The sequence below is a fragment of the Salmo salar genome, chromosome ssa09 (assembly GCF_905237065.1).
Source record: "Salmo salar chromosome ssa09, Ssal_v3.1, whole genome shotgun sequence".
Classification (NCBI taxonomy): Eukaryota; Metazoa; Chordata; class Actinopteri; order Salmoniformes; family Salmonidae; genus Salmo; species Salmo salar.
Genome location: NC_059450.1, coordinates 14,086,663 through 14,111,197, shown reverse-complemented (window position 1 = coordinate 14,111,197; position 24,535 = coordinate 14,086,663). Strand labels below are relative to the sequence as shown.

The 24,535-nt window shown below is 42.2% G+C and overlaps 1 protein-coding gene across 5 annotated transcripts in view; it reads left to right on the top strand.

The window, feature by feature from the left end:
- Positions 1-24,535, top strand: part of crybg1a (crystallin beta-gamma domain containing 1a) — a 59,510-nt gene extending 34,975 nt beyond the window's left edge. For all 5 annotated transcript variants that reach the window (XM_014210299.2, XM_014210300.2, XM_045723406.1 and 2 more), the window contains 17 exons: positions 1,939-1,977; positions 3,105-3,223; positions 3,459-3,773; positions 9,255-9,381; positions 9,495-9,530; positions 10,351-10,529; positions 10,709-10,835; positions 11,038-11,183; positions 19,324-19,450; positions 19,653-19,682; positions 21,261-21,373; positions 21,580-21,712; positions 21,884-22,023; positions 22,448-22,571; positions 22,856-23,014; positions 23,267-23,432; positions 23,853-24,535. In XM_014210299.2, the coding sequence (XP_014065774.2) occupies positions 1,939-1,977; positions 3,105-3,223; positions 3,459-3,773; positions 9,255-9,381; positions 9,495-9,530; positions 10,351-10,529; positions 10,709-10,835; positions 11,038-11,183; positions 19,324-19,450; positions 19,653-19,682; positions 21,261-21,373; positions 21,580-21,712; positions 21,884-22,023; positions 22,448-22,571; positions 22,856-23,014; positions 23,267-23,432; positions 23,853-23,941 (2,169 nt within the window). In that variant the 3' untranslated portion in view covers positions 23,942-24,535. The remainder of the gene's footprint in view (positions 1-1,938; positions 1,978-3,104; positions 3,224-3,458; positions 3,774-9,254; positions 9,382-9,494; positions 9,531-10,350; positions 10,530-10,708; positions 10,836-11,037; positions 11,184-19,323; positions 19,451-19,652; positions 19,683-21,260; positions 21,374-21,579; positions 21,713-21,883; positions 22,024-22,447; positions 22,572-22,855; positions 23,015-23,266; positions 23,433-23,852) is intronic.

Genomic DNA, 24,535 nt, shown 5'->3' with positions numbered 1-24,535 from the left:
CACATATGGAATCATGTAGTAACCAAAAAAGTGTTAAACAAATCAAAATATTTTTATATTTGAGTTTCTTCAAATAGCCACCCTTTGCCTTGATGACAGCTTTGCACACTCTTGGCATTCTCTCAACCAGCTTCACCTGGAATGCTTTTCCAACAGTCTTGAAGGAGTTCCCACATATGCTGAGCACTTGTTGGCTGCTTTTCCTTCACTCTGCGGTCCGACTCATCCCAAACCATCTCAATTGGGTTGAGGTCAGGGCATTGTGGAGGCCAGGTCATCTGATGCAGCACTCCATCACTCTCCTTCTTGGTATAATAGCCCTTACACAGTCTGGAGGTGTGTTGGGTCATTGTCCCGTTGAAAAACAAATGATAGTCCCACTAAGCCCAAACCAGATGCAATGGCGTATCGCTGCAGAATTCTGTAGTAGCCATGCTGGTTAAGTGTGCCTTGAATTCTAAATAAATCACTGACCGTGTCACCAGCAAAGCACCCCACACCATAACACTGCCTTCTCCATGCTTTACGGTGGGAAATACACATGCAGAGATCATCCGTTCACCCACACCTCGTCTCCCAAAGACATGGTGGTTGGAACCAAAAAGGCTGGTAACTAATGAACTTGTCCTCTGCAGCAGAGGTAACTCTGGGTCTTCCATTCCTGTGGCGGTCCTCATGAGAGCCATTTTCATCATAACGCTTGATGGTTTTTGCGACTGCACTTGAAGAAACTTTCAAAGTTCTTGAAATTTTCTGAATTGACTGACCGTCTTTCTCTTTGCTTATTTGAGCTGTTCTTACCATAATATGTACTTGGTCTTTTACCAAATAGGGCTATCTTCTGTATACCACCCCTACCTTGTCACAGCACAAATGATTGGCTCAAATGATTAAGAAGGGAAGAATTTCCACAAATTAACTTTTAAGAAGGCACACCTGTTAATTGAAATGCATTCCAGGTGACTACCTCATGAAGCTTGTTGAGAGAATGCCATGAGTGTACAAAGCTGTCATCAAGGCAAGGGGTGGCTATTTGAAGAATCTCAAATATAAAATATATTTTGATTTGTTTAAAACTTTTTTTGGTTACTACATGATTCCATATGTGTTGTTTTATAGTTTTGATGTTTTCACTATTATTCTACAATGTAGAAAATAGTAAAAATAAAGAAAAATGATTAGGTGTTCTAAAACTTTTGACCGATTAGTATAGCTATGGTTGTCTCTACCTTCTTCTATTATATTCGCTCAGTACCGTCACTGCTTCACTGCTTCAAACCGATAATTCACTTTAACAACTGAATGAGTTTTGACCTGCAAGGCATTATTTTATGGGCTGGGCAGGTCTTTCAGAAACGGTTCACCTTGTACAAAGTTCTGGCAGTGACAGTATTATCTATCCCCAGGGCAACACATCATTAAATCACCTCAGGTCCAGCTTTTTCTTTTGGAATGTTGAAATCCATTCACAAGTTTTAGATCTTTACAAGTTGTCTCTTAGAAACAAGCCATACATTGTTTACAAGGAAAGACTAGAAGAAAAGGCATTCTTCACAATAAATGTTTCATATACGTCCAGAACGACCTCATTTTGTGCACCAGTTTTTTATCAACATGCGAATAGCCCTACTTCTCTCATGCTGTTCTGTTTATATGAGCCAGATGCCATGATTGCCATCTTACTTCCTTCCCAGCAAGGAAGCAGTGGGTGTAGACCAACAATGTTTTTTTCTTACACACCAAATACCGTGTAGATGACTAACTATTGATGTTCTTAAGCTGGCAAATTTTTAACTGCTACTCTTTTGAGTTATTTTTATCAGGAGGCGGTCCATAGTTTTGTCGGGAGTACAGGAAATACACAGGACACTTCTGCTTTTCCACCCCCCAGTCCCTCAGAAGAAAATGAAAGACAGCATGCTCTCTTTTCCTTTGCAGATTCCAGAAGCGAGAGGGTTTCATAAACGGCCTGGGAAGGTACAGTTGACTTTACATTAAACTAACTAATCAATATCCAGTGTTTTACAGTAACACACTGATATTATAATATGATGCAAGGTATACACCTAGTGGTGTTTTGGAGTTCTAAATTATTTACTCTCATATAATTATTCATATTGCATGGTGATAATCTGGATAGATATTTAATAAAACAACATCTGCAGTATTCAATTCTATTTTACACACTAAAAATAAATGGTTCTATATAGTGCCAAATAAGGGCTATTTGGCTCGTAACGATAGTGGATCCCATTTTGGTGTTATATAGAACCGTTTTTTGAAGGTTCTATAAGGAACCATGCTCATAATGTTCTAAATGGAACCTTTATTGTGATTTAAAGAACCATATCCTAAGGTTCTATAAAGAACCAATAAATAAAGGTTCTATATAGCACCAAAAAGGCTTCCGCTATCATTATAACCCTTTTTGGTGCTATATAGAACTGTTTTGAATGGTTCTTTACAGAACCTTTATGGAGAATGATTTTATAAAGAAACTTTCTCAATCTACAAAACCTTTTGAAGAACCATCAGGATTTTTTATTCTGGTTAGCCATGTTATATTGTAAAAAAAAACAACCTAGGTGTCCTTATTGTGTTAATAACATGTTGAATCAGGTGTGCGTGTGCTAGCTCTGGAACGGCTGGGTGTCCCTAGGAGGGAATTCAGAACCACTCATTTAGACAACGGTTCTCAATTGACGCAAGGCCATACGTGAGTTTTTCACAAGGCACCATCACTGGCCATAGTCATATTTAATATCTAACAGATTAGATCAACTGGAATGACACTCACTCACGGTTGCACAAAAAGATATGGGTGCAAACCTCACCCCAAAATATTCTAATGAGCCACCGCCCCTACACTTTAATTATCACTAAAACAGGAAATAACCCTTTTCTGAAGAACCATTGAAGCGCTCAAAGGGTTCTTTGAGTCATTATGGTTCCACATAGAACAATCACCCTTCCCAAAGAACCCTTGAGGAACCCTCTTTTCTAAGTGTGTTTAAGAAATTGCAAGTGGCCATGACACAATCACCAAGTGTCACATGTAATGACCATGAGATATACTTAGTGTCAATCTCTACTTCCTGTTGTAGATAGTGCTCCATGAGCAGGCTCAGTTTGAAGGAGAGGCCTACGAGGTGTTTGGCGACGTGGAGGATGCCTCCATGATGAAGCTGTCTCCTGTCATCTCAGTCAGGGTCATCAGGGGATGGTAAGACTGTTTGTGGGGGACAACATTCTTTCCCTCGTTCCCTCACTCTTTATTCCATCAATAAATGCTTAGATTAATATAAATCTCACACACATAAAAATGTTATTAACTTGACACAATCCTTTATGAATTGATGAATGTCTCATATTAACAAAGCATGACAGCAACTCTAAACATATTGTCACTGTTATGAACATGCCTGTGTGTCATCTGTCATCACTTCCTGTCTGTGTAGCTGGCTGCTATATGAGAAGCCAGGGTTCCAGGGGCGGACCATCGCCTTGGAGGAGGGCCCCATGGAACTTGTCAACGTGTGGGCAGAGGAGGTGACATCAGGGGCACTGGACCAGATGGGTCAGCCTGTCCCAACTTCACCCATGATCATTGGATCCATCCGCCTGGCAGTGAGGGACTACAGTTTACCTCAGATTGACCTGTACACTGAGGTGAATGGTCTGGGGAGGATGTCATCATTCTGTGACGACACCATTGAGATCTGTTCCTATGGGAACATACAGAACACCGGCTCCATCAAGGTCCACTCTGGAGTGTAAGTTCTACCCTCATACCAACAAGGTTGAAGGTCCAAATCATAGTCCAGATATTGCTATAATATTAAATTGATTCCAGTATACTGTACTACATCGCCCCAGCAGGCTTGCTATTGCTCAAAAGCGTGTTGAAATGGAAGAAACAGTGTGCAAACTATCATTTTTCATGTTCACTCACTATTGTGTGTATGCGTTATTGTTGGCAACTCTTCTCATAGACGGAGCTTACGTCACTTTAGATATACCGTGTCATATGAAATACACAATAAGACCTGAGAGTGTAATAGTCTGGCATCTTCTCTTTCCTCAGTGGAATACAGGCTGGCCTGTTTGTTTATTGGAGTGACTTAAACCTGCAGTTAGATGTTTTCACTCAGTCACACAAACTGTTGTTGTTTTCTATATATAGTAGTTACCTTGGTGATTTTATATATGTGACCGACCGGCTCGATTCGGTCTTATGTAGCAAAATTTGAAATGGTGCTTTTTACATTGGATAAAAGTAGAGACTCAGAGCTAGAAAATGGTATTTCATACACTACAGTTAAGGAACAATGGGAAAGTAATTCTGCTTTGAAAGTTGATAAACTTGTAACCTCACTTTTGAGAAAATGGCCTTTGAATGTTTTGGTACACCTACTGGAGACCTCTTTGTCTACACCCATTCAGCATCATTCACACCCTCTTAAGCTTTAGCCCAACCCATCTCTTTAAGGGTTGATCCAAGCGTTCTGTCTTAACAACAGCAGTCAAGCACCCGAGCTAACTGGCTAACGTTGGTTAGCTTGCTAGCTACTACCAGATACAAATGCGAGAACAGCTTACTCTGACCATTTTACTCGCCCTAGCAGAGCTGGTTAGGCTGTTTTTATGTTATCCAGAGCATAGTGTTGAGCGTTTGTAAATTTGTCAGTTATTCTGCGCTCTGGCACACTCAGATGAGAGTGCTCTAAAATCGGGGCTAGATAGCCAGAGCGAATTTACCAGCTACATCTATCAACAGTTGTTGTAATGACATCATTACCATTCTATTGAAATTGTTACTTGCATAGTAGAGTATTTTGTTAAGACATGTAGCTAGCTAGCTAGCTAAACAATGAACCATAATCCAAACTTATTACAAGGTTCCAACCTGCATGAATTTGCAGGTAGCTAACCAAACAGTTTCAATGTTAGCTAGCATTAGGCTATAACTAGCAAAGCAAATGGCTCTGAGAAACAAATAATATTAATACACAGATCATACACGTAACGTTAGCTGACCTAACAACAGCAGTCAAGCACCCAAGGTAACTGGCTGACGTTGGCTAGCTTGCTAGCTACTTCCAGACACAAATGAGAGAACAGCTCACTCTGACCATTTTACTCACCCTATTGAAATGGATACTTGCATAGTGGAGTCTCTTGTTAACTTCTTTTAGCTTGGGGGCGCTATTTTCACATCCGGATGAAAAGTGTGCCCAAAGTAAACTGCCTGCTACTCAGGCCCAGAAGCTAGAATATGCATATAATTGGTAGATTTGGATAGAAAACACTCTAGTTTCTAAAACTGTTTGAATAATGTCTGTGAGTAAAACGGAACTGATTTGGCAGGCGAAACCCCGAGCACAATCCATCCAGGGAAATTTTGTTTGGAGGTCAATCTGTTTTCCATTGGTTTTCTATGGTAAGCCGTTTTAATATAAATATGCTTGCAGTTCCTATAGCTTCCACTAGATGTCAACAGTCTTTAGAAATTGGTTGATGTTTTTCTTTAGAGAAATTAAGAAGTACGGCTTTTCAGAACGAGGGTCCAGCCTAGGGCTCTCTAATGTTTTGATGCGCGTGACCAGGAACGCGCTTTCTTTGTTTTCCTCTGGAATTGAACACAGTTTATCCCGTCTTAAATTTTATCAATTATTTACATTAAAAAAATACCTAAAGTTGTATTAGGAAAGTTGTTTGAAATGTTTGGATCAAGATTACAGGTAACTTATAAGATATTTTGTAGTCATGTTGCGCGAGTTGGAACCGGTGTTTTTTTTAAATCAAATGCGCCAAATAAATTGACATTTTGGAGATATAACGACGGAATTAATCGAACAAAAGGACCATTTGTGATGTTTATGGGACATATTGGAGTGCCAACAGAAGAAGTTCTTCAAAGGTAAGATATGAATTAAATCGTTATTTCTGACTTTTGTGTTGCGCCTGGCGGGTTGAAATCTGATTTTCATGTGTTGGTATGCTGGGCACTGTCCTCAGATTATCGCATGGTTTTGCTTTCGCCATAAAGCCTTTTTGAAATCTGACACGGTGGCTAGATTAACAAGAAGTTCAGCTTTAATTTGGTGTATTGCACTTGTGAATGTATGAAAGTTCAATATATTTTTTTAAATTGTTTTTTATTTGGTGCTCTGCCATTTCACCGGATGTTGTCAAATCGATCCTGTTAACGGGATTTGAGCCATAAGGAGTTATTAAGACATGTAGCTAACTAACTAAACAATGAACCATAATCCCAACTCATGAACGTTAATACCCTGCATGATTCTGCAGGTAGCTAACTAACCAGGTTCAATGTTAGCTTGCTAACATTAAGCTATAACTAGCAAAACAAATGGCTCTGAGATACAAATAATATTACTAGCGAGCCAGCCAGCTAATGTTAGCTAGCTAGCTAACAGTACACTAACTTGAAATGAAAATGACTTTCTGACAAAAATTTGAAATGTGTAATATCTGAAAATGTAGCTAGCTAGACTATCTTACCCGTATGGATGGACACTTCTCCCTCTCTCACGGATGCCATGGTTGCACTTAGTTTGAAGATGTAATCCTGAGACAGGTGTTTTCTCCTTAGCTATCAGACTCTAATTCCACTGATTTCAAAACTCGGTCCTCCAGAAAGTGGAGAGCAACACATGCATTTCTACTATGAAATATATATTTTTTAAAGCCACATTAGACAGGATTACCTACACATAACGTTACTGACCAGCTCAAATAGACAGAAGTGTGCTACATGGCAGACCAATCCGAATTCATTTCTGTCAGTGGAATTTTCTATCCCAATGATAATAATTAACAATCAATAAGCCTTGACTAATCCCCAAGGTTTGTAAGACACTCGGTTAAGAATAATTAGGCAAGGACTCAGCTTTCTGCAAAAGGTTTGTACAGATTATTCAGAGAACGTTCTGAAGTCCATTATACAAAGACATTCATTTTATGCTAACTCTCCACTTACGCACATACCTCCACACAAACAGTGGGTGAGTTGTATCCCTCCCTGGAGTTCTCATCACTGTTAACCTCTCTGGGACATCTGGGACGCTAGCCTCCCACCCGCGGGACACACTATCAACAGCCAGTGAAATAGCAGGGCGGCAAATTCAAAACAACAAAAATCTCGTAATTCAAATTTCTCAAACATACAAGTATTATACACCATTTTAAAGATACGATTCTCCTTAACCTAACCACAGTGTCCGATTTCAAAAAGGCTTTACGGCGAAAGCATAAAATTAGATTATGTTAGGACAGCGCCGAGACAAGAAAAACCACACAGCCATTTTCCAAGCAAGGAGAGGCGTCACAAAAACCAGAAATACAGCTAAAATGAATCACTAACCTTTGATGATCTTCATCAGATGACACTCCCAGGACTCAATGTTAAAAAATACATGTATGTTTTGCTTGATAAAGATCATATTTATATCCTTAAACCCCATTTTACATTGGCGCGTGATGTTCAGAAAATGTATGCCCACCAAAACGTCCGGTGAATGAGCACATCAATTTACAAAAATACTCATCATAAAGGTTGATAAACTTTACAACAGTTATTGAAAGAATTATAGATATACTACTCCTTAATGCAACCGCTGTGTCAGATTTTAAAATAGCTTTACGGCGAAAGCACATTTTTCAATATTCTCAGTACAGAGCTCAGCCATCAAAGCAAGCTATACAGTTACCCGCCAAGTTCTGGAGACAACTAAACTCAGAATTAGTATTATATATCTTCCCTTACCTTTGCTGATCTTCGTCGGAATGCACTCCCAGGACTCCCACAAGAAATGTTCTTTTTGTTTGAAATACTACATATATTTATGTCCAAATACCTCCGTTTTGTTTGCGCGTTCAGATCACTAATCCAAAGGCATAACGCGAGAGCGCAAAACCAGAGACGAAAAGTCAAATAGTTCCATTACCGTTCATAGAAACATGTCAAACGATGTTTACAATCAATCCTTAGGGTCTTTTTAACATATTCCAACCGGACAATAGCGTATTCATTACAGAGGAAAAAGAAGGAGCGGCGCGCCAACGTGTCCTTGCAGTAAACAACTCACTTGTCCCAGGCAGTCCACTGATTGACTGAGCTCCTATTCTCTGCCCAGTAACAGTGGACGCATGAAACAAGTTTCTAAAGGCTGTTGACAGCCAATGGAAGCCTTAGGAAGTGCAAAATGACCCCACAGACACTGTAGTTTCGATAGGGATTACTTCCTGGTTGGATTTCTTCTCAGGTTTTTGCCTTCCATATGAGTTCTGTTATACTCACAGACATCATTCAAACAGTTTTAGAAACGTCAGAGTGTTTTCTATCCAAATCTACTAATAATATGCATATCCTACCTTCTGGGCCCGAGAAGCAGGCAGTTTAATTTGGGCACGCCTTTCATCCGGATGTCGAAATACTGCCCCCTATCCTAGAGAAGCTAATCACTTCCCAGTGCTGTCTGTTCCTTTCCCCCGAGATTAGAGAGACCTTGAGGGTCACTCCCTTTCTTTTCTAAGTTACTCAAAGTTCCTCAGCTGTCAATCACAGTCTACTTGTTGTTTTCTTAGGCCCACTAACACACACACACATTTCGTTTTTGTCCCGGGCCTCTACGAGACCTTATGGTCCTTTCGATTAGTACTTTAATTATTCATTATACATGCTACATAACTACTAATTACTAATTGGTTACGTGACAGGGTTGGATTCTTTAATCATTTACCTTTAAGCATATTATTCCCTTATCAATCTCTTGGCATGTCTAGCCCACTCATTATCTCAGCAAATCATGGCTAGCGGGAAGGTTGCTTCATTTTTCTGTGGCTAAACCAACTAGGCTCGTAATTTAACATTATTTTTCGTATTTACAGGTGACATACATGTTTGTTATTAAGACACATGAAGTTCACATTTTCCAGAAGGCATTTCTGCCAAAAAATGCATTTTGATAAAAATAAAAAAAGTTTACGTTCAAATGGCTCTCCTGTGAAGTAGTGACGTGCAACATACGTCTAGTTTCCTGAAACGAGTCACATATATCGTCATTTTAGATATAGTTTAGGATATCTACTCATGTCTGTCTTCTCAGGTATGAAGCAGAATCACAGGGCTAACACCCTGAACTTGTATTGGGATTTTTTTTGAATGACTAGCAAGTGTCTAATCTTTGTATGCGGTGTGTGTGTGTGTGGGCATTTTCCCCGTCCCGTAGCTGGCTGGTGTATGGTGACCCAGGGTTTGGGGGTCTGCTAGCGGTGTTGGAGGTGGGAGAGTATCCCTGTCCAGAGACCTGGGGATTCCCTCAGCCCTTCATCGGATCTCTGAAACCCCTCAAAATGGTATCATTATGGCATCCTTACTTATTTTCTGAAAATCACTTTCCCCATATAGCTTCTACTGTTTTATCTTTATGATGTTAAAAGCCTACTGTGTGGTTTTCCGTGTCTTACAGGGTGGGATAAAGGTGGAGCATTCTAATGAAGTAAAGGTAGGTTTCCCCTCTGTGAATTCTTCTGTTTTATAGCTATTTCCATGGCCATTCATATTTACATCAATGTTTAAGGATGAAAAAAATAAACATAGTCAGTGAATGACACTGGGAAGTTTCAACAACTGCAAGAGCCTCTTATCACAAAACTCATAATATACAATTGCTTGTAAAATGTTATTCTTGTGACACGGCCGAAGACGAGCTTTGATATGATGACATGGCATATTATTATAGCACCACTGCCATCCTAAATCCTCTGCCTTATCAAATCTGTCCGTTGTGAATCAGACAGACAGGCCTGTTGTTGCAGGTGAATTGGCCAGTGACTAGTGAGAGAACTATGTGTGCACTGGCAGCTCTATGGACACATGGCACCAGTGTGCTGTCTCTGCATGCTCTCACTCTCTCTGTCTAACCCAGAAGACAGGCCTGTGGTTACCAGTAGAGCTGTTTGTTTAGGTCAAGTTCAATAGTCAATCTAAAATGTACAAATATGCAAGCGCCGTTTATGCGTTTCAAGGGGCTGATAATGTAGTTGTCCGGCAAAGTATGTGCTGAACATTTGTGTATCCATTCAAGCATATGATTCATTTATAGGTTAGGAAAAAGTACCACGTAGCCATCTGGGCTTAAATTACACTGACAGACAGGCAGTGGTGAAATACAGTATGTTTTGGCCAGATGGCACAGGGCCTAGGGAGTTGGAATCTGTGGTATGAGGAGCATGCAGCTCTGGCATGGGGATGGGGACGGGCATGGAGAACACTGCCCACCTCAGCACATAAGCCTAAACTTGAACCCCTTCTCTCCCCCTCAGGCTCTGGTGTTCGAGAGGCCGTGCTTCGAGGGCAAGTGTGTGGAGATTGACGATGATGTGTACGACTTCAGACAGGGAGGAGATGAGGAAGATGGGGGGGAGGAGGAGGAGGAAGAAGGGAATCCAGTCAAAAGGAAGACATTGTGTTCTGTGGGATCCCTCAAGATCCTTAGAGGACTGTAAGTACTTGGTGGTTGATCTCAGCTGACATACTGTACAGTAAGGAATAATATTGTAGAATTGTGTATCTTATCTAACTATGTTATTAACCTATCATAACACAGATTAACGGTTTATTAATTCTGTACTGTATTGGGTTGTATGTACTCGAAAATCACCCTCCTGATTGTCCCTGTAGCTGGGTGGGCTATGATGAGCCAGACTTTGAGGGTCACCAGTATCTCCTGGAGGAGGGGGAGTACCCTGACTGGAGAGAGTGGGGAGGCTACGGAGATCAGCTCCTGTCACTACGCCCTGTATGCACTGTAAGTATTGCAACTCTATTCAGAGCTATGTGAACATGACCATGGTTTAACTCTGTTTAATCTATTTCCGACCTGTCTTTGATTGGTTTTGATGATTCAAAGTATGAATGGTCAGGTAGTTGAAAAGATGGGTCTACTTTGATCTTGTTAATCCAGAGGGGCCATTTGAATGGTGTTTGTGTGTACATTCCCTGTGTTGTAGGACTTCCTGTCTCCCCATGTGAAGCTGTTCAGTGAGAGGGACTTTGGGGAGAGAGGGGTCAACATGGACCTGCTGGGGCCTGTCACTAACATGGAGGACACCTGCTGCGGCCCCAAGACGCAGTCCATCAATGTCCAGGGTGGAGTGTAAGTCAAATTCTCTGACAGTCCTATGTAGCAGGCCTTGCATCTACTGAAACACGGTGTGTCACAACTGCACCAAGGCTTGGGCTTGCTGTGCTAGAGATATATAGGTGGGTCACTCCTATCCTCTTTCCTCTTATTGCACGCTTTTAATTTGCATACTTATCCAAGATGGCATAGCGGTCAGACGTCCTTTGTCCTCATCTTGTCGTGTCCCATGTATATTTATATTTACATCTTTTGTTCGCATATCTTTTTATATATTTTTTTCTAAAAACTCAACTTCAAAACACTCTCCTGCAACCCACCTCACCAATTAAAAAAAGAAAGTATTATTTACCTCAAATCTGAAATCCACAACAGAAGCTAGCCAGAAGTTAGCCAGTTCACTAGCTAACGTTAGAATTCAGCTAACCACAGTTGGAGGTCATCAGCTATCCCTTAGCTCGAAAAGCTATCGCCAGTTTTGTACAACGCGACTCAGACCAGAGCATACCGGACCTATTTTCTCTCCATATCCCCGGATTTCTACCGCAAGCTCTGGACATTTACACCTTCATCTTGCAGCTAGCTAGCTGCTATCTGAGTGACTATTGGCTAACGTCGGTCCTGGAGCTAACATCAACTATTCCGGAGCTAGCCAGCTGAAGAGTTCCATCAGCCACTCCTGGGCTACAATCACCTATCCAGACCCGTTTTACTGCCGATGCGGAGCCCCATCGGGCCTTCACGACTGGACTACCGACGTTATCTGCCCGAGGGAGTTATCCAACTGGCCCCTCCGTCGCGACGTAACCTGAACGCCCATCTGCGGCCAGCTAATCGTTAGCTGTCTTATCGGCTGCTATCTGAATAGGTCTATCGGCCAATTTTCTTGGGCCACTATAACTATAACTATTTTGCCAATTGGATTGGTCCCCTCTACCACACGGAACCCCACTAATCTACCGACGGAAACGCACGAGGTGGCTAAAAACAGACCATCTTCTGCCAACTTGCTACCCATGGCCCGGCTAGCTGTCTGAATCGCCGTGACCGCAACCGACCTCACTACTCACTGGACCCTTTTGATCACTTGGCTAAGCATGCCTCTCCTTAATGTCAATATGCCTTGTCCATTGCTGTTCGGGTTAGTGTTCATTGGCTTATTTCACTGTAGAGCCTCTAGCCCTGCTCATTATACCTTATCCAACCTCTCAGTTCCACCACCCACACATGCGATGACATCACCTGGTTTCTAGAGACAATATCTCTCTTATCATCACTCAATGCCTAGGTTTACCTCCACTGTATTCACATCCTACCATACCTTTGTATGTACATTATACCTTGAAGCTATTTTATCGCCCCCAGAAACCTGCTCCTTTTACTCTGTTCCAGATGTCCTAGACGACCAATTCTCATAGCTTTTAGCCGTACCCTTACCCTACTCCTCCTCTGTTCCTCTGGTGATGTAGAGGTGAATCCAGGCCCTGCAGTGCCTAGCTCCACTCCTATTCCCCAGGCTCTCTCTTTTGATGACTTCTGTAACCGTAATAGCCTTGGTTTCATGCATGTTAACATTAGAAGCCTCCTCCCTAAGTTTGTTTTATTCACTGCTTTAGCACACTCTGCCAACCCGGATGTTCTAGCCATGTCTGAATCCTGGCTTAGGAAGACCACCAAAAACTCTGAAATCTCCATCCCTAACTACAACATTTTCAGACAAGATAGAACGGCCAAAGGGGGCGGTGTTGCAATCTACTGCAGAGATAGCCTGCAGAGTTCTGTCCTACTATCCAGGTCTGTACCCAAACAATTTGAACTTCTACCTTTAAAAATCCACCTCTCTAAAAACAAGTCTCTCACAGTTGCCGCCTGCTGTAGAACACCCTCTCCCCCCAGCCGTGCTCTGGACACCATATGTGAACTGATTGCCCCCCATCTATCTTCAGAGCTCGTGCTGCTAGGTGACCTAAACTGGGACATGCTTAACACCCCAGCCATCCTACAATCTAAGCTTGATGCCCTCAATCTCACACAAATTATCAATGAACCTACCAGGTACCACCCCAAAGCCGTAAACACGGGCACCCTCATAGATATCATCCCAACCAACTTGCCCTCTAAATACACCTCTGCTGTTTTCAACCAAGATCTCAGCGATCACTGCCTCATTGCCTGCATCCGTAATGGGTCAGCGGTCAAACGACCTCCACTCATCACTGTCAAACGCTCCCTGAAACACTTCAGCGAGCAGGCCTTTCTAATCAACCTGGCACGGGTATCCTGGAAGGATATTGACCTCATCCCTTCAATAGAGGATGCCTGGTTATTTGAAAAAAATGCCTTCCTCACCATCTTAAATAAGCATTCCCCATTCAAGAAATTTAGAACCAGGAACAGATATAGCCCTTGGTTCTCTCCAGACCTGACTGCCCTTAACCAACACAAAAACATCCTGTGGCGTTCTGCAATAGCATCGAACAGCCCCCGTGATATGCAACTTTTCAGGGAAGTTAGAAACCAATATACACAGGCAGTTAGAAAAGCCAAGGCTAGCTTTTTCAAGCAGAAATTTGCTTCCTGCAACACAAACTCAAAAAAGTTATGGGACACTGTAAAGTCCTTAGAGAATAAGAGCACCTCCTCCCAGCTGCCCACTGCACTGAGGATAGGAAACTCTGTCACCACCGATAAATCCACTATAATTGAGAATTTCAATAAGCATTTTTCTACGGCTGGCCATGCTTTCCACTTGGCTACCCCTACCCCAGTCAACAGCACTGCACCCCCCACAGCAACTCGCCCAAGCCTTCCCCATATCTCCTTCTCCCAAATCCAGTCAGCTGATGTTCTGAAAGAGCTGCAAAATCTGGACCCCTACAAATCAGCCTTGGCTTTTCTAACTGCCTGGCTTTTCTAACTGACAATCTGGACCCTTTCTTTCTAAAATGATCTCCCGAAATTGTTGCAACCCCTATTACTAGCCTGTTCAACCTCTCTTTCGTGTCGTCTGAGATTCCCAAAGATTTGAAAGTAGCTGCGGTCATCCCCCTCTTCAAAGGGGTGTACACTCTTGACCCAAACTGCTACAGACCTATATCTATCCTACCCTGCCTTTCTAAAGTCTTCGAAAGCCAAGTCAACAAACAGATTACTGACCATTTCGAATCCCGCCGCACCTTCTCCGCTATGCAATCTGGTTTCAGAGCTGGTCATGGGTGCACCTCAGCCACGCTCAAGGTCCTAAACGATATCTTAACCGCCATCGATAAGAAACAATACTGTGCAGCCGTATTCATTGACCTGGCCAAGGCTTTCGACTGTCAATCACCACATCCTCATCGGCAGACTCAATAGCCTTGGTTTCTCAAATGATTGCCTCGCCTGGTTCACCAACTACTTCTCTGATAGAGTTCAGTGTGTCAAATCGGAGGGCCTGTTGTCCGGGCCTCTGGCAGTCTCTATGGGGGTGCCACGGGGTTCAATTCTTGGGCCGACTCTTTTCTCTGTATACATCAATGATGTCACACTTGCTGCTGGTGAGTCTCTGATCCACCGCTACGCAGACGACACCATTCTGTATACTTCTGGCCCTTCTTTGGACACTGTGTTAATAACTACCCTCCAGACGAGCTTCAATGCCATACAACTCTCCTTCCGTGGCCTCCAACTGCTCTTAAATACAAGTAAAACTAAATGCATGCTCTTCAACCGATCGCTGCCTGCATCTGCTCGCCCATCCAGCATCACTACTCTGGACGGTTCTGACTTAGAATATGTGGACAACTACAAATACCTAGGTGTCTGGTTAGACTGTAAACTCTCCTTCCAGACTCACATGAAACAGCTCCAATCCAAAGTTAAATCTAGAATTGGCTTCCTATTTCGCAACAAAGCATCTTTCACTCATGCTGCCAAACATACCCTCGTAAAACTGACCATCCTACCAATCCTCGACTTCGGCGATGTCATTTACAAAATAGCCTCCAATACCCTAATCAATAAATTGGATGCAGTCTTTCACAGTGCCATCCGTTTTGTCACCAAAGCCCCATACTACCCACCACTGCGACCTGTATGCTCTCGTTGGCTGGCCCTCGCTTCATACTCGTCGCCAAACCCACTGGCTCCAGGTCATCTACAAGACCCTGCTAGGTAAAGTTCCCCCTTATCTCAGCTCGCTGGTCACCATAGCAGCACCCACCTGTAGCACGCGCTCCAGCAGGTATATCTCTCTGGTCACCCCCAAAGCCAATTCCTCCTTCGGCCGCCTCTACTTCCAGTTCTCTGCTGCCAATGACTGGAATGAACTACAAAAATCTCTGAAACTGGAAACACTTATCTCCCTCACTAGCTTTAAGCACCAGCTATCAGAGCAGCTCACAGATTACTGCACCTGTACATAGCCCATCTATAATTTAGCCCAAACCACTACCTCCTCCCCTACTGTATTTATTTATTTATTTTGCTCCTTTGCACCCCATTATTTCTATTTCTACATTGCACTTTCTTCCACTGCAAATCAACTATTCCAGTGTTTTACTTGCTATATTGTATTTACTTCGCCACCATGGCCTTTTTTGCCTTTACCTCCCTTACCTTACCTCACCTCACTTGCTCACTTTGTATATAGACTTATTTTTCTACTATATTATTTGTTTGTTTTACTCCATGTGTAACTCTGTGTTGTTGTATGTGTCAAACTGCTTGCTTTATCTTGGCCAGGTCGCAATTGTAAATGAGAACTTGTTCTCAACGTGCCTACCTGGTTAAATAAAGGTGAAATAAAATAAATAAATAATGAACACACACACACACACACACACACACACACACACACACACACACACACACACACACCACTGGAGGGCACAAACATGAAAGAGGTGTGTGAATGTCACGCTTAGTAAAGTAATACTGAAGGTTAGACATTGGGCGGAGGAATGAGAGCGCTCTCTAGGGCTATATATTCTAAAAGATGAGATTAGTGTGTAAAGGCACAGTGCTGGAGTCAATATTAAAACTCTATGAGCTTTGTACGTTTTTCGAAAGGGAGTGGCCATGTTCCAGACATGAATTGAATCACCTTCAGCTTCATTAGCTATTAGCAGGATGGATGCCGGTGCTCTTTTGTATACAGTATATTCAGTTGTCACAGTGGTTCATAAGCTATCACAAAAGTCTCTGTGTTAGAATGAAATTAGAACTTTCACTTTCATTTTAATGTATCAAACTATTTAGTTATGTAGGGCCAGATTGTGACCCCAGTTAAGTGCATGTAAATGGAACAGAATTCCTTTTTTATGCACTTCTCTTTCTTTGCGTAATCTGACCTTGAATTTAAGCATGAGAATAGCATGCTATTCTCACATAGTTAGATCCTACAAATCAAGGTGTGGCAGAGGTGTATTCTGACCTTTACTTAATTCTCTAATAATTCTACCACATTTACACCACCATTCTCCATGCACTGTAATTTAGAACTTCATAAGAGCTATTGATAAGAGCCAGGTAAATGAAATGAGTAATCCGTTTGGATCAGGGAATTGTAAATATAGGCCTAAATAAATATTTTTTGGGATCTATTTTACCTTATAATCGCTGGAGACTAATGTGAAACCAGTCATATGGCAGCAAACTGAAGTATATCAAGCATATCCCACAGTAAAGTTTATGAAATGCTGTGCCATTATGCAGAATGTACGGCCTTTTAACATGCAGGGATGGGCACTCTCGAATGTCTTAATTATAGGTTACCTCGACTTTCTCTGTCTCCTATTTCTATCATGTTAATATTAGCCCCTTTCATTATCAAACCGTCAGTAGGACTAATAGCCACACATATTTAGCTGCTAATTTACTGTTAGTTCCCTTCAGTTGGTATAGCCTACATTATCATCCATTTAATTACATTGTTTTGTTTACCTTAGTTTGCTTCCTCTGTAAACGCCGTTACGGTTGTGTGGTTGTTGCTGAGGATCCTTAGTAACAGTTGATAATAACAAACGATATGTAGGCTAATTAAAATGTTATTGAGTGGAGCGCAGACCAAGCCGTAACCGTTTGAACCCGACACATAGCACAATACTTGGCCGTGTCATCACACTGTTCCATGGTTAGTGCAGGCAAAACATAAGTGTACAGTACTATTGTACACTATTCTCCCTATTATAATTATATGTTCACTAACCTTCCAACATTACCATGGGTTAAAGAACTGAAAGTGGCAATTTTCAGAATGAGTCAAACCACAGTTTTCTTTATTTCATGTATAAAGGTTCCCCAAACCAGTTTCTATGATTCATAAATACTTTCCTAAACCTAAATAATCTACAAGATCAGAGTATTTATAAATCTACCAATTGGTGCTGAAACGGAGGCGAGTATGCATATATTTAAATGTCTTTCTTTAATTGATTCCTACTATTCTGAACCTGTTCTCTCGAGTCTGTCGCCAAAATTCCTACTATAAGATACACCGTATTTAAAGGGATGGCTTAAGATACATGTACTGAAAACCCTATTGAATGAAAACTCCCAGAGAAAAACTGTTGGCAAGTGGGAGGGTTTTAATTGGTTGAATTAAATGTATTCAGAGCGTGCAAAGTAGCCACACCTGCAGAGCGCATTACCCGACTGAATAAGTTAAGTCTGAATACCAAATGCTGAGGAGTGCGTAGGAAAGGCGTACATTCTTAAATTGGAATCGGCCTCGTAGAGCATAATCCTAAATCTTATGTAGTTCAGAATGAACAACTGAATGGGGATAACCCTTACATAATCTCTTTATACCCTTTTACTGTTTACTCACTAATTGTTTTATAGTCTTTCAAAATGCCAGGGTGGTTTGTTTGGTTAGTAGGGAGCTACAGCTAGTGATTTAAGTTATGAATATCTAATGCTAGGGCTGGTGGTTTGGTACTAATATAATGGAGTTACAGCTAGTGATTTAAGTTATAAATAAAATAAAACTTTATTTGTCACATGCGCCGAATACACCTTACTGTGAAATGCTTACTTACAAGCCCTTAACCAACAGTGCAGTTCAAGAAGAGTTAAGAAAATATTTACCAAATAAACTAAAGTAAAAAATAATAAAAAAGTAACACAATAAAATAACAATAACGATGCTATATACAGGGGGTACCGGTACCATGTCAGTGTGTGGGGGTACAGGTTAGTCGAGGTAATTTGTACATGTAGGTGGGGGTGAAGTGACTATGCATAGATAATAAACTGTACAAAACAAATGGAGGGGGGGTGGGGTCAATGTAAATAGTCCGGTGGCCATTTGATTAATTGTTCAGCACTCTTATGGCTTGGGGGTAGAAGCTGTTGAGGAGCCTTTTGGTCCTAGACTTGGCACTCCGGTACCGCTTGCCGTGCGTTAGCAGAGAAAACAGTCTATGACTTGGGTGACTGGAGTCTCTGACAATTTTATGGGCTTTCCTCTGACACTGCCTATTATATAGGTCCCCTATGGCAGGAATCTTGGCCCCAGTGATGTACTGGGCCGTTCGCACTACCCTCTGTAGCGCCTTACGGTCAGATGCCGAGCAGTTGCCATGCCAGGCGGAGATGCAACCGGTCAGGATGCTCTTGATGGTGCAGCTGTAGAACTTTTTTAGAATCTGGGGACCCATGCCAAATCTTTTCAGTCTCCTGAGGGGAAAAAGGCGTTGTCGCGCCCTCTTCACGACTGTCTTGGTGTGTTTGGACCATGATAGTTCGTTGGTGATGTGGACACCAAGGAACTTGAAACTCTTGACCCGCTCCGCTACAGCCCCGTCAATGTTATTGGGGGCCTGTTCGGCACGCCCTTTCCTGTAGTCCACGATCAGCTACAGGGCGGTAATCATTTAGGCAGGTTACCTTCGCTTCCTTGGGCACAGGGACAATGGTGGTCTGCTTGAAACATGTAGGTATTACAGACTCGGTCAGGGAGAGGTTGAAAATGTCAGTGAAGTTAGAGGACTAGAGACTACAGTCAAATGAGGCCTGTAATGATCATATTCAGACCACCTGTTTAAAGTTTATGTAATATGGGAGGGAATGATGCTATTTACAACATGTTATATTGTAAAATTGTACCGTATTATGGGGTGTCCTACTGTAAGTGTTAATTTACCAGATCCAACCTGTTGTGTGCTCTAAACAGGTGGGTTGCCTTTGAGAACCCAATGTTCTCTGGAGAGCTCTACGTTCTAGAGAAAGGCCTCTACGGAAGCCCAGAGGACTGGGGAGGACAGAACCTCAGGATCTCCTCACTGCAGCCAGTTTTCCAGGTAAACATGTCCAAGAACTTTTAATGGGTGGACTAGGGAAAGCCGTTGTAAAATAATAATCACAGTAGTATCATACTTTATCATACTAAGTTTTTACTTGCATGACACTGATAAGTTATGAGGTTGGTGAGGACACTTTGAAATTGTTTATCCAGTGACGATAAAGAATGTAATTAATCATTTCCTTCTTTATTACTTTCAGGATAACCTGGGTGGATCAAGCAAGTTCAAGGTAAAGTCAGATAGTTAATATTATTTGTTTAACACTATCTTAACATAGTCAATAGTGTATGGGAGTGATTTAACCATCAATTTGCATGAAGAGTAGCCTACGTGCAGTGCTGTAGTGGAGGTTATAAGCAGGTTTACGCCATATACCCACTTCTTTTTCAGTGGGCATTGCGTATACTCACTTCTTAATCCCCATGATGCGTATGAAAGTAGTGGAGTGGAGATATACCCCGAATCAATTAACAAGGCTGGTGGACCAGATCAGAATGTTTAGCTTAAAATGTTGCTAAACTAATATTTCTTCACATTTTCAGCACAGCAATGTGCACACGGCGGTAGACCTAGAACGGTGCAAATGTTCCAGAATGCAATTTGCGGGAAAACACTGTTCTAAAATCCATACCACACGTGTGAGCGGTTTCATGGACAGAGTTGGAAATATCTGTTAGAAATGTAGAGAGGGGAGATCTAAAGATGCAACAACTATCATGGGTTGCTAAAATGACTAGGATAATGCCTTTAGCTGCTAAACAATGAAAGTTAAAAGAAAACTAATAGAACAGGAGAAAGCATATGAGGAAGTCTTTATAAAATAATTGCCTCCGAGTTTCTATGGTGGGATTTTAGCTATAGGCTACTTTGAAGCATGCCTCATAATATGAAGTAAAATGTCCAGGTTTTAAACAATTAAGGAACAGGAAAAATATAGCGATGCTAATGATAGGCCTAACCATCTTCTGGTAGGTCAGGTGTCAAACTCATTCCACAGGGGCCGAGTGTCTGCGGGTTTTTGCTCCACCCTTGTACTTGATTGATGAATTAAGGTCACTAATTAGTTAGGAACTTCCCTAACCTGGTTGTCTAGGTCTTAATTGAAAGGAAAAACCAAAAACCCGCAGACACTTGGCCCCCCATGGAATGAGTTTGACACCCTGTGGTAGATGGGAAAGTCTTTCCCAAAAATCTTCTCAATTAAATGTTAACTAGCTACAAAGTAGCCTATGCCTACCTGGCAGAATTATATTATTTGCGTCAATCCTGTGGACATTTGTTTTGCAAACTCCATCTCATATGCTACAAAAACACTACTAACCAAACAACAGTGCTAGGTGCCCGAGCACTTGAATTAAAGGGTAACTACACAATTAAAAAAAAAATGTATTCTGTTTTTCCCAGACCTCAAAAGTGGTGTGCTGATGTGGTTTAAGCATTGTTGTGGTCTGAGAACATCCAATTTTGTAGTTTTACTATTAAACCTGTGAATTTCAGACTTAGTTGACAGCATCATTTATCTGTTTCAATAGTAGGCCTACTTTTAGACTACTGCACAGTACAGCTTGGGTTGGCCTAACTGTGAAAGACCAATATGGATTTATCATTTTAGGTCATTCATACTGTATGTCACTGTTTCTCATAGAATTCTTCACACAGGGCACCTTTGCTTAGCCGGGTGGGCCGCTGAGGATTTTTTTTGCAAAATTAGAGTATACCTACTTCTCCAGGCCCCACTACCTACCTGTAATCCACTGTACATTATGGCGACCCTGTCTCATGTCAGTCTCTGGTGTATGTACTATAGGTCCAGCTGTTCTCAGAGCCTGGGTTCCAGGGCAGAGTGGTGGTACTGGAGGACAGTGTGGAATCCCTGGAGGAAGACTTCTCCCCTGGCTCCTGTAGAGTACTGGCTGGGAGGTGAGAAAAATAATCTGCTTTAAATGCAGCATGTAAACATCAATACTGTACCTTTTACTGTGCCTTTTGATAGGAAAAAAAATACTGAAAGTGTAGGCTTTCCTTTTCTGTTGACGAAGACGTTGTCAAGAGCCAACTGAACACTCAAAGGGGACTTAGTACTGGAGAGAGCTATGTTGACTGTGTGCCTCTATGCTATGTTCCAGCTGGGTGGCATATGAGGGATCCAAGTTCACAGAGCACATGTTTGTCCTGGAGGAGGGAGATTACCCCAACACTGAGTCAATGGGCTGTCTGGGTCCTGACTCTACCATCCGCTCCATACAGACCATCAGCCATGTGAGTAGAGTGGATTATGTGCGTTGGCATGGTATGCACGCGTATTTGTGAACCTAAGTCATGTCTGTGTAAAGTGACTGCATATCTTAGAGATGTCCTGTACCTACAATACCATAATGATGTATAAGCTCACGTTTTTACCCACCCTCCCCTTCCCCCTTGTCTCTCCAGGAGTTCTCCCTCCCGTCCATAACGTTGTTCAGTAAGGTTGGCTGTAGAGGCCGTAGGGTGGTGCTGACGGGAGAGACGGTGAACCTGCAGCTGGCTGTGGCGGACAGACGCATACGCTCCCTGGTGATCCACGGAGGAATGTAAGTCATACCTGGTTAGATTTGGCCGTTTTTATTAGGCGATCAAAAACAAACAATTCATCTTGGTTGGTTGAAGCACTGTCTAAGCACCTAATAAACCATCAACCAGGCCTCTATTTAATCTGTATCCCTGAAGCGAAGCAGATTGCGCAATATAAATGTAAAGGTCATTTCCGATTGAGCCGACATATGCAGCGTTTACAGTGAACGCAGTCTCCGCTAACGCGGGAGCATTGCCTTTACATTTCAATCGCGCCGTAAAACTGAACTCCCGCGATATGGATTGAATAGAGCCCATAGTTTTGCTGGGCTATTGTAAACTGAAACGGTGTAGGAAGGTTGATTGTTTACATTTGAGGTGTGTCAGAGATTTTGTATAAGAAGACCAACTGACTGTGTTGGATTGATTTCTCCTGCCCTACAGTTGGGTGTTGTATGAGGGTAGTAACCACCGCGGCCGTCAGATCCTGCTACCGCCAAGCGAACTGAATGATTGGTGTAAGTTCAGCAGCTGGCCACGAATCGGATCCCTGCGACCACTATTGCAGGTATGGATGCGGGGCATGGTTCCATTTTAGATTCACATATTGCTGTCTATCCAATACAGTTTTCCCTATAACTAAACAACAGTCAATGGACTGCATCCTGTACGCAACTCAACTTTTGCACTAATCTCATTTTGTCATCACTGCATGAATTACCGCATAATGCAAATGATATGCAGCCCCCTCAAGTTAGGATTTGGATAATGACCACTGTCGGGTGAGAAGAACTCTTATCTAGCCTAGTCAAGCTAATGTTAAGTGTGTTGTTTGCCTATTGCCCTCTACAGAAGCAGGTGTACTTCCGTTTGCGGAGCAGGGAGACGGGTTATGTGATGTCCCTGTCAGGGCCTCTGGATGAAATCAAGCTTTTGCGGGTCCAGGCCCTGGAGGAGACAGGGGGAGCGGACCAGGTCTGGATCTACCATGACGGAGTTCTACGCTGCAAGGTACTTCATGGGCTCAAGCTTTTGCACTGAATCATCATTTCCACTCATTCCATCGCCACCAACTTCAAGTGTTGCAGAACTGGCTTCCTTGTTCTTTCAACATAGTTTCATGTCACGTGTTGAGCATATCCCAGTGCAATTGTCAATTATCTCTCATATAAAATCAAATTAAACTTTATCTGTACCATGCTTGTCAGTTTGTATTCATACAGAATCCACTCACATCTGAACCCATATTCTCTGTCTCTACAGCTGGTGGAGGACTGTTGCCTGCAGACATCGGGGAGCATTATCATGGCGGGCAGCAGGCTGAGTGTGTCTCCTCCGGAGCCAGGGACAGACAACCAGCTGTGGAGCATTACCCCAGACGGCCTGGTCCGATGCCACCTCAAACCTGACCTGGTGCTGGAGATTAAAGGTCAGATCACTTCTTCTGCTCTCTCTCTCAGCTAGCCTTACTATCATTAGCTAAGAGCTACAAAGATAGGAGCTCTGATGTTCAGCTCAGTACCCATAGTTATAGTCTGGCTCCATCTGGTGGTAGGTTTAGGAAGTGTAGTTCTTTGTATTATCCATCTGTTGCCACATCCTCAAGCTATTGAAAAGGTAGCCTACACCAAACCTAAAGATACACTCTCAAACTTTTGTTTAATTTCAGCCAGTAGTTTTGAAAGTGGTGCTCACGAGACAAAAGTGGTTCCCGTTTTGTGTACTACGTCATTTCATATGATATTTTACGTCCTGCCCACTTTTTTTTGCAATTCATATAATATTATACGAATTTGTTGTGCTTAAGATCCTGGAGTGCACCTTTAACTGTATTGTCTTCTTTTCACAGGTGGACAAAGTTATGACAAAACTCAAGTGATTCTCAACACATTTGATGAGAGAAAACACACCCAAAGATGGTCTTTGGAAATCCTGTAATGGAATGTCAATCTGGCCCTTGCCCTTCCACAGCAGCTCTGCCTTGGCACTCAGAGCTCTGTGATGCAGCTCCACCGTGGGGCCCATACTCTTGCTTCTTGATTAAGTTTCTCCATGGGCCTTAGTGCTCTTTGATGCTGGTCTGCAGTGGGCCTCCCTACATTCTGCAACATTTGTTGAGCTTGAGAGCAGAAATTCCAAACCGTCTTTATGAAATACAACGATAAACCAGTGATCTACACTCTGAAGGCAAAACTACACATGGCTATCGAGCAAGGAGCACAGCATTTTACTTTGAGGACTTGACTGATGCTGTACAAATACCACAATTCATTTGTTCACTTACCTCTCATTGAGCATACCAAAGAATAACTGTATGGGAATGCACTAGTGTCTCTCCTGTATTCATATCATTTACAATGACTTAAGCCCTGTATTAATGCTGAGTTTATCCACAAATCTCTTTATGGTACTTTACCAGTCAATTACTGAGATGTCTGTTTTCTTACAACAATGTTGTAAATGTATATCTTTTTTAGCACACTTATTGTTCTATGGTCACATATTCGAACACTCCTTAAATTCTCCAAATAA